The 10,249-nt window shown below is 43.1% G+C and overlaps 1 protein-coding gene across 9 annotated transcripts in view; it reads left to right on the forward strand.

The window, feature by feature from the left end:
- Positions 1–10,249, forward strand: part of SAMD11 (sterile alpha motif domain containing 11) — a 265,271-nt gene that overhangs the window by 249,991 nt on the left and 5,031 nt on the right. For 7 of the 9 annotated variants that reach the window (XM_073603038.1, XM_073603039.1, XM_073603040.1 and 4 more), the window contains 2 exons: positions 5,145–5,269; positions 6,516–6,626. The exons of 1 other annotated variant lie outside the window; for it this stretch is intronic. In XM_073603038.1, the coding sequence (XP_073459139.1) occupies positions 5,145–5,269; positions 6,516–6,626 (236 nt within the window). The remainder of the gene's footprint in view (positions 1–5,144; positions 5,270–6,515; positions 6,627–10,249) is intronic. One more of the 9 variants, XR_012236373.1, reaches the window with a different exon arrangement.

Genomic DNA, 10,249 nt, shown 5'->3' on the forward strand with positions numbered 1-10,249 from the left:
CAGGCATAAGATACCTGGCATGATCGTGTTATGTCTCTAAAAGCCATATAACTGTTCTAGAAGTTAAATGCACAAGTGTTTGCAGATATTTCCTTGCAAATATTGTTTTATCTGTACCCAATGATCTCAAGCCTTTTTATTCCCGCTGGGTCATATGCGTGAAAGTATCTAAATAAAGAAACTGTCAGTGCTATCCATATTGATGGTATGAACCTTTTATTTCCTAACTTGCACTAAAGGCAAGTGCCAAAACAAAGGCTTTTCCTTTCCATTGCATGACAAAATAACCTATTATTCAGTATCTGGAGCATATATTTCATACATTTTAAAGGATTTCCTAGTAAGATATAGAAAATATTTTTCCATGGACTTCTTCAGTACTAGGGAAAGAGAGGAGCCATGGGTGTAGACAGCATACTGTGGCTTCAAATACTGTGATGGCTTGATTACCAAGGATGGTCATATTTGGTAAATACTAGTCAAATCCAATGACCTAAAGTTTCTACCACAAACGGGAACTAATATACTGTGTAAATACACATTTACCTAACAAAGGATTTGTAATTTACCGGTCTTTCTACACATCTGCCACACTGCACATTTAAGGGAGTAACACACTTGGTTCAGCAAAGCTGCTTCCAGTGTTGCCTCCAATCTGCTCCCTGGGCAGTAAATCAGGATTGTTGCCTCTGTACACTCAGCAGACAGATGAATCCAGAAGCAATGCAGTTAAATGGAAAATGGGTAACCTTTGCTGGTGTGTGTGTGTGTGTGTGTGTGTGGCAGAACCATGTGAATTACATGAATGGCTGAACAGAATTATTATTATAAAGGATTTATATAGTGCCAACAGTTTATGCAGCGCTTTACAACTTGAGGGAAGACTCTACAAATACAATACACTTTAATACAGTAGGAATCAGAGGGCCTTGCTCCGCTTACAATCTAAGAATTACAGTGGGTTTATAAATGAGACACAAGCTAGCAGCTGTTGGGGCTCCTTCTTGCTTTAGTTATGCCCAGTTTTAGGTATTGGTGCAATATACTGTGATAAGCCAGCACTGGAACTGGTAGCATGTACATTGTCAAACAGGAATGATGGTGTGCTGCAGACACATCTTTTATGGCTGAGGCTGGGCCACATTACATTGTTAAATGATCAGATTGTGGCTACACATCCAGCTGTTCTCTGATGTCCATGGTAGGCTTTACTTGGTATACAGTCCATTCTAAGATCAGCTCAGACAGCGAGTGCTCTGATTGTGTCCTGATTTCTTTGTATTGCCAAAGAGACTGAAACCAATGTCTATGTAAAGTAATGCAAACATCCATGAGAGAAGCAATCTTTGGGGACAATGGTTTTAGCAGAAATCGTTCAGTTTGTTTATGTTGGTAAATATTAAGAACTCCCACACACATACCGAGAATAATGCTATGTGCACCATTATGTGCCACATAAAGTAGGTATGGGTTAAGGAGAAAATGAATTAGGGCCATTGACAGTTTGCCTTTGCTTGGTGTGCGGGGACCCCATCTCCTATCCCCCCCCCCCGCCTTTCTCCCCTACTTCTGCTGTCCAGGCACTGCCTGTAATTGAGTGAGACAGCTGCACCGGGACTGGATTTAGCAATATTGATTTTGCAATACATTAGGAGAATGGAATTCCTATCACTGTTCCAAAGGCTTCCTGTTAAAGTAACACCTCCCCCTGGCTAGCCCTCATCAACCCCGGCGCCCTGGCTTCTGTATCTCTCATTAAAGCCGAAGCACCTTAAAACTGCTTAGGAAGAGCAACACCCAAAGCATTCCCAGAGATGAGCCTTTCTCTGCACTCTCTCTCTGCCTTTATACAGACTGCTGCCTGATAAGCTTGGATAATATTCCCTGGAAGCGTCACTCTCCATGTAAACTGAAAAATCTGTGAGTGAAACAACTTAAAAGCGATTTTTCATAGACTACGTGGAACATACTATCACATTTCTCCTATGGTCTATGGGGATATGTTTCATCTATCAAATCAATACTGGGAGTTATCAGATGAATAATAGATCTGATAACTGGGCAAAATGATTTGCAGCTAATCCATAGCCTGAGGACACCTCCCGCAAATGGAAACCTTTACAGATGAATACTGGGAAGCAGATTTCCTTTGCACTCCTCACTTCCTGTCATATCTTCCTACCAAATCAGTCATGAGCTTCTGAACTACAGTCTGCCTTTAAAGCTGAACCCCAGTAACACAGCTAAATACACAGATGAAATACATATATGGGAGAAGTTTTACCTGCCAAAAGGATTTGTATTTCTGTCCATCCATCCTGAGATTTACAAAGCTCTTCCACATTGTACAGGAGACCTGATTTTTCTCTGCTGCAGTTCAGCAACACTTAACAGGTCTTGTCCCACCCTCTCAGTCTCTCTACACTCTCCAACTATCATTGTATTCCTTGTCAGCACTGTGCTGCTTCTCCCTCTCCCAGTCTGAGCGCTTCTGTATAAGGGATTACAAGAGGCTGATATCAGGTCGAATTAAGGTACTTGCACTTCTTGTATTTAAAGTGATATGAAAAGCAAAAAAAAAAAAAACGTCATACTTACCTGCTCCATGCAGTGGTTTTGCACACAGCAGCCCGCATCCTCCTCTTCTCGGGTCCCTTGTCGGCACTCCTGGCCCCTCCATCTTGTTGAGTGCCCCCAGAGTAAGCAGCTAGCAATGGGGGCACCCAAGCAGGGGTGCTCTTTAGTCGCTGCTCTGTGTGTCCATTCAGACACGGAGCTGCGGCTTGGCTCGCCCCCTCGCTCTTCTCATTGACTGTGATTGACAGCAGTGGCCTCAGCCAATGAGGAGGGATAGTTCCCAGAGAGCCGATGTTCTCATGGACATTGCTGGATCGGAGGGAGCTCAGGTATAAGGGGGGCTTGGGGGGGGGGGGTGCTGCACATGGCTGGAGGTTTTTTACCTTCATGCATAGAATGTATGATGCTAAAAATACTCCAGCCTTTCGAACCACTTTAAAGAAATGCATTTAATGGTATATTTAAAAAAGACAGAACTGCCATTTAGGTATTTTATATGTGTCTGTAGTTCAGTTTTAAACAAGATGTTTTTGGGTATCACTTGCTAGCAGTATACATTGAACGCTAATTATTAACATCCCTTCTACACCATACTGCCCCTTTCCGGAGCGCGTCTTACCCATGATCCTAGCAATCTAATCAAGCAGCAAAGTTTCTGATTTGCCCCATGCAGATACGATAAGACTACATTCACACCAGTGATTTAGCCTGGTGAGAATTACAGCAACAGGAATCTTCTGATTCCCGCTGTGGCTGTGAAGGGCTAGGTGTGGCCGCTGGCCCCATTCACTATATTGACAGGTGGCAAGTTACCTGCGGTGATTGCTGCTGGATGCAGTTTGTGTGCGTGCAGCAACGATCACCACAGTTAATGACAGCTGCGAATAGTTGTGACCGCCGGTGACCTATCATTATAGTGAACGGGGCTGGTGGCCGCACCTAGTCGCTCATTGCCATAGCAAAATTCAGAAGATTCCTGCCACTGCAGTTCGCACCGGCCTAAATCACCAGTGTCGGTGAAGCCTAGAACCAAATGCCGGCACTGCTGATCTTTGCTGCATGTATCTATAATATAATATAGTATATAAAAACACCAGTAGGGTATACGTTTAGCTTAAATAATATATCTGGAACTGTCTGATTTGCAGTCTTGTATGTCAATGCTGGCAATTATTTATGTAACCAGAATATTGCCCGTCACCTCTGTATAACGGGATCCTGCAGATATAGAATGTAGATTTGGCTATGTAACCCATAAACTCTCCTAATGCCTATGTATAAATAAAATAAATAAAAAAAAACACTGCCTTCAGAGGGTTAAAGTCTGTTTGCTTGGTAATTGATCCTGCCAGTGCAGTCAGGAGTTTAGAGACCCTGGAAGCCATATAAAGTCAGGAGTAGGGCATCCAGCGTAGCTGTGCATCCTGTCACTGTGCTGTAAAACTATGCTGACCTCTATACGGCTGTGAGCTAAAAGGGGAGGGGGGTGTTTATCAGTGGCAGCCCTGGCCCCCGTCCTGTCTGCCTCTCTGTGACCGACCTTGTCTTCCCTCTAGTTTGTGAGACACGGGACTGCCAGCAAAGCTCCCCCCTCCATCAAATCTCCCCATACACCCCGGGGACAGCTCAGGAAGCTAAAATCCTTCTAATCGATCCCCAACCCTGAGTACAATTAACGCAACCTGGCATGAGGCGCTCCAACCACAGCCCCTCCCGCCTATTTGGTCAGAGCGTGGGAGGGGGGGGCGGGGTGGTATGCTCATAGTCTGGGTCCACAATGCTTTTGGCATATAGAACCAGGGCTGCTCTTAATTCATTACAAATCCACAATAGATCTTGCGTCATCAAGTGACAGGCTTTAATCACACGTGACGTTAATTACAGGTAGGATCGTTAATCTCTTCCCAGAGCCAGGTCTCTGGGTAGCTGACAGCTTTGGCTCCTCTGTCTCCTCGTTGCTAGACATTGTGGCAACTTTTGTCCTCCAGGAACCTAAGGAAACGACTAATTGGGAAACCATTCCCAGCTCCAGCCACCCAGCGTCTCTGAGAGATGAGGGCCTTGAAAAGCTGGCGGCAGGGTCTGACCTCAGGCTGTGCACAGAATAATTGAGATGAATTCATTCCCAGCCATTGAAAGCATGCTGACCTCTCGCTGTCCCACCTTACCCATCACATACAACACAAATATCCTTCATCTACCAGGGGCCTTCTGGTCTCGTACTACAGATTTGCTCTCTTCTTACTTATTTTATTTTCTGTTAGGAGATTTCTACCAACAAAGCATTGTGGGAGAGCTGAGTCTGTACCCTGCATGGTGTTGACAGGTCATTAAAGATGGATGTTAGGCTACAGAATATGTTCATCTTGCTGCTGCCTTGTTTTCTTCGTGGGATTTTAATGATTAATGTCTCTTCCCTTTCTCTCCCCTTCTTCCCCCACCTCCGCTTTCCCTCACACAACCTCCTCGCCTTTTTTTTGTGTTTTTTTCACCTCGTCTTCCTCTCCCCTCTACCCCCCTCACTCGTTTTTCTATACCTGCCCATCTTCTACCCTGTCCTGTGTTAGGTGCCATGGGGGGACTCTTCCTGGATGGGGAGGACAGTGTGGTGCTGGAAGACCTCAGCAAATGGACAGTGGAGGATGTCTGCAGCTTTGTGGGCAGTCTGTCTGGCTGTGCAGAATACACACAGGTAATGGGTCTGGCCACTGTTAAGTACCCAAGTCTATGTTCTTATTATGCCACTAGTTTAGCTTTCAGGAAGCAAGTCATTAATGTAAAATTAATTTTATAGTTCCATCTCTGGCCAGGTTGTCAAGAAGGGACAAGTGAGACGCTTATGCGGTCTCCACTTGCTGGGGTCCTTGCCTCTATAAGCAGCTTGGCAGGGGCCTAAACCCTGCAGTAGTCCACCTAGACTTCACAAATCTAATTTGGGTCTACTTGCCTTTTAAGGTACTTCCATTCCACCATCGCCTCCTGTAGATTAGTCCTTTCTTGCCCTTGCTGATTTCTATATCTACTGTGCTTTTTTTTTCACATTAGAGGAGGATTCTGTAACTGGAAGTTTTATTTCTCATTAGAGGTTGGATGATGTCCTCTATCTGTCTCCTTTTACTGCCCCCTTGTTTCTGAATTCTGGTCTCCAGTCTGAGACAGGAGGTTGGAGTCTGCTGTTTTTTTTTCCTTTCCCTTTTTCCCTGTGCTAATCCCCTCATGACATGCTTCATTAAAACCACCTGCACTGTCACGCTCCCCCCCTCCCTGCAGCTGGGCCGGAGAGCAGTGGCGGCACAGGCTAGAAGTCCGCGCCAGAGAGGAAGGAGAGGGGGGACCGGGACAGCAGGAGAGGTTACTGGAAGGGTGAATGAGACAGAGGGCTATTCTGTGAGTGCAGAAGACTCTAAACGAATGAGATAAACAAGTGAGATGGAAACTGGTGCATAGTACTTTGTTTTTAGAATACAAATTATTGAAATATTTTTTTACACTGCAAGGCCATTATAAGAGGAAGCATGAATCGTAGATGGGTTACTACTTGGCAAAAACTGCCTTCTTCCAAAGTTCAGTAACCCATAGCAACCATAATGCTGCAAAGTGTAGAATGGCAATAGCTGGCTGGATATTGTGCTTTACAATTATGGGTAGTGTAGAAGTGGGACACACTCATGCTAAATGGATATTGGCCCAGGTGCATGATATTAAGAAAAAGGTATGTAGAATATTAAGCATGTAGCGGGGGCACGCAGCGGGACTTGCACCAGGAGGGACATCCAATGTGGTATTTCTTATCGTCAATGTTTTAGTGGGACACAGTCCGCCTCTCTCTCAAGAGCTTTACAGTTATGTATTAGATAGTGCAGTCTGCAAAGTGTTCACTGTGATTCTGTAGAGATGGTTGGTCTTGTAGTTGCGGTAACATCCTGTTCTCTGTGCAGGTATTTCGGGAGCACTGTATAGATGGGGAAACTCTGCCACTACTGACTGAAGAGCACTTACTGAATAACATGGGCCTGAAGCTTGGGCCAGCACTAAAAATAAGAGCACAGGTATATCCTATGCACCATGCCTCTATTTATGAAATGCAATGCTAAATTTTTCCATCTGTAGCAATGCTTACATATAATCATTGTACCCAGCTTTTTACATTGGTGATCTCCTGTTAATGTTGTTCATACTGGAATTTAGTACCTTATATTAACAACTGTTCTATGGGCTGTAAGGTTGGCGCAGCACTTCTGCCTCGTACAGTACCACTGCGAGTTAGCATGAGCCTGAATTTAGAGCTCTCCAGTGATATTAGTGCCCCTCCATCTTTCCCTATGGCCTTAGCTGCTGATGAACAGCATAGCAGTACCTCACTGTGTCATGCCTGTTTTGAAGTGTATTTCTCTTAAGATTACCATGTTTTTAACCAACAAAACCTCTGCAGAAATCCCCATTCCTATTCTGCATCTTTTGAAATGGGAAACAAAACAGCCATCGCATTGGTGAAAGTAATGTATTATTAGCTCTGCTGTTTGAGTGACAGGTACACTTTCAATGTGAACACTATCACTGTAATGAAAATGCTATGTAAAGCAGGGCTCCACACCCACCACGCGCGCCCCCCCCCCCTCTTGTTGTTGACCCAGAAGTGACATCTCACGTCCCCGTTGACAGTTATGAGAATGTAATGCAGTGCGATCTGGATGTTTCATTAAAGAGAACCTGTCACCAAAAAACATCACCACATAGGGGGCTTTTTGTCCCCTATGCGATGGAAAATACGTATCAAGTAAAAAAAAATATATATTTTTAAACTATAAAATAAAGTTACATCCAAGCACATAAAATCCCCCTCCCTAAAAAAAAAAATGTAGGCACCCCCACATTTACGCACGTACAAATGTAAACGCATGCTGAAAACGTTGATTGCAATACGCATTACATATTGACGCGCAAGCTGGAATATGAGCAATAATTCTAGCACCAGACCTCTTTCGTAACTCTAAACTGAAGATCTATAGGTGGCTTTTAAAGTATCGCCTATGGAATGTATAGAGTACTGAAGTTTGTTGCCATTTAACGGGCGCACGCACATTTACGGTTGAACATGTTGGGTATCTAGTTACTTAGTGCAACCTTGTCTTTTATATTTTACCCAAAAAAATGGGTAATATATTGCATTTTTGTGCCCCCTAAAACTAGCTTTAATGTGTTTTGAGATTTTGTGTTTCCTAGACCTTTGCGGTAATATCGTGTGACATAAAAAATTGGAACTACCACCATTTTATTCTCTAGGGTGTCCGTTTTCAGAAAATATGTAATATTTGGAGGTTTTATGTAATCTTCAGGCCCAAAATGATTTTTTTAAAAATGTGTGCAAAAAACAGCTCTGGCTGAGAAAGTTTAAAAGGAGAAGTTCACTTTCAGAACATGTTACACGTTCTACTCGTAAGATTTGTTCGTTAAAAAAATCTGAAATTTGGAACGTCTTACTTGCATAGGGTCAGTGACTAAAGCCTCGTACACACGATCGGATTTTCGTCCTGGAATTGTGTGATGACAGACTGTTTGCCTAAAATCCGACCATTAGTACGCTCCATCAGACAATTGATGGCCAACTTTCCATTGACAAATGTTGGATAGCAGGCTAGTAAATTTTCGGCGGACAATGGTCTGTTGTCAGATTTTCCGATCATGTGTACACAAGTCCGTCACACAAAAGTCCAAAGTAAATACACGCATGCTCGGAATAAATGCTCACCAAACACTACTTTAGCAGAATGTGCCCAAAGGATGGCGCTCAAGAGCTGAAATTCCACGTAGTACGTCACTACGTTCATGTTTGTTGGCCGACAACAGTGTACCATTTGTATGCAAGACAAGTTCAGAGCACACACCTTTTGGACAAACGTCTGATGCTTTGTCTGCGGAAAATCAAATTGTGTGTACGAGGCTTTAGAAAGGACTGAATCCACTGGATTAGCATGACAGCCAGGCAAGTAGCATTTCAGATTTTTTTGGGATGTGGCAAATAGCTACCACTTATACAAAGCACTAAGCTATATTTAGTAACATTTCCGATGAAGAGGTCAGCACTGGCAGTCTATATATTTCTATACATTTTCTTTAAGTAGACACAGTAATGTGTCTCTACAAATGTTCTTTAATCTCACTTTACAAAAAAATTTCCCTGGATGTTAGGCTGTCCAATGTAAATGTATAGGGATTTCTTAGAATCACACAGATACATTGCAGACTGTATCACACTCCAACACAAGATAATAGGATTGTGCTATGGCCTGCAGGTCTTATAATAAAGTGGTAACTGCCGTTTATGGCTTTCCCTTCAGCCCTGGCTGTTTATGGCGGGTGTAATAAAAAGGTTCTTTGGCCAATTGTTCCCCGGGGATCAATTCGTTAGAACTGTGCCGTGGTTTAGTAGGGCAGGGAGGAGTCTGAATTGCAGGTTGTTCTCCTAGGTCATATTATTAAATTTTGGGTAGTGATGGGGGACTGGAGACACAATAAATGCATGCTGTGACTGTCCTATAAACCTACTCTGAGGTGGAGCTGCTGCGGTTTAGGGAAATAACCGGTAACTCCAGCATCCAAGCATGTCAGCGGCTCTGACTGACATTGGGGGGGGGGGGTGTAAGGAATCAACTGACCAGAGTGGCCTGACAAAATAGGTAAGTATTCAGATCTTTCTTACAGAGGTTATAGTCGAAATGGGTGTTAGGATGGGGACATGGAAGGGGGCAGTTTAGATTCTAAACTAAGAGTAGATAGGCTTTGATTGAAAATTCTACTTTCAGTAAACTAGTGGACTGTTTTTCACAGCCATCTCATACAATGCTTTTTATTCATTCCTTCCCCTTTAGATTTAACACACATTGTATTGTTTGTGATTCTTAGCATTTTATTCATATATCTATGACAAACATTAGATTGTAAGTACTATAGTCAAAACTGTTTTTCTATTTTTGGATATAATAGGAAAGGTTTATATTATGTTGTCTGTGTCTTCAGGGGAAAATTCCCTTGACTTCCTGTCCCAGAGATGCAACAGGAAGAGTTGAAATGGAATTCCCTTCTTAGATAGTTGTCACAGGAACATGTGCCTCCTTTGGAAGATTTCCCCTCACCTCTTGTCTTCTGGTCATTTGTTGTAAAATGTTGAATTTCTCTTTACTTTCTGTCTTGGTTACACTGGTCACCAGGACAAACAGAGGGTAAATCTCCCCAGCTGGGGCGCAAAAAAAAGAAAAAGGGAAACGTAGATGGTAGAATCACTTTTGGCTGCAATTACAAAAATGACATTAAAAAAAATTGTTCTTATTAGCTCTTGGTGTTCGCTTTGGATATACAGCCCTGGCCAAAAGTTTTGAGAATTACACAAATATAATTTTTACAAAGTCTGCTGCCTCAGTTTTTATGATGGCAATTTGCATATACTCCAGAATGTTATGAAGAGTGATCAGATGATTTGCAAAGTCCCTATGCCATGAAAAGGAACTCAATCCCTAAAAAATATACTGCGTTTCAGCCCTACCACAAAAGGACTAGCTGACGTGTCAGTGATTCTCTCGTTAACACAGGTATCAGTGTTGACAAGGACAAGGCTGGAAATCGCTCTGTAATGCTGACTGAGTTAGAATAACAGACTGGAAGCTTTAAAAGGAGG

The sequence above is a fragment of the Aquarana catesbeiana genome, linkage group LG10 (assembly GCF_042186555.1).
Source record: "Aquarana catesbeiana isolate 2022-GZ linkage group LG10, ASM4218655v1, whole genome shotgun sequence".
NCBI classification, from domain to species: Eukaryota; Metazoa; Chordata; class Amphibia; order Anura; family Ranidae; genus Aquarana; species Aquarana catesbeiana.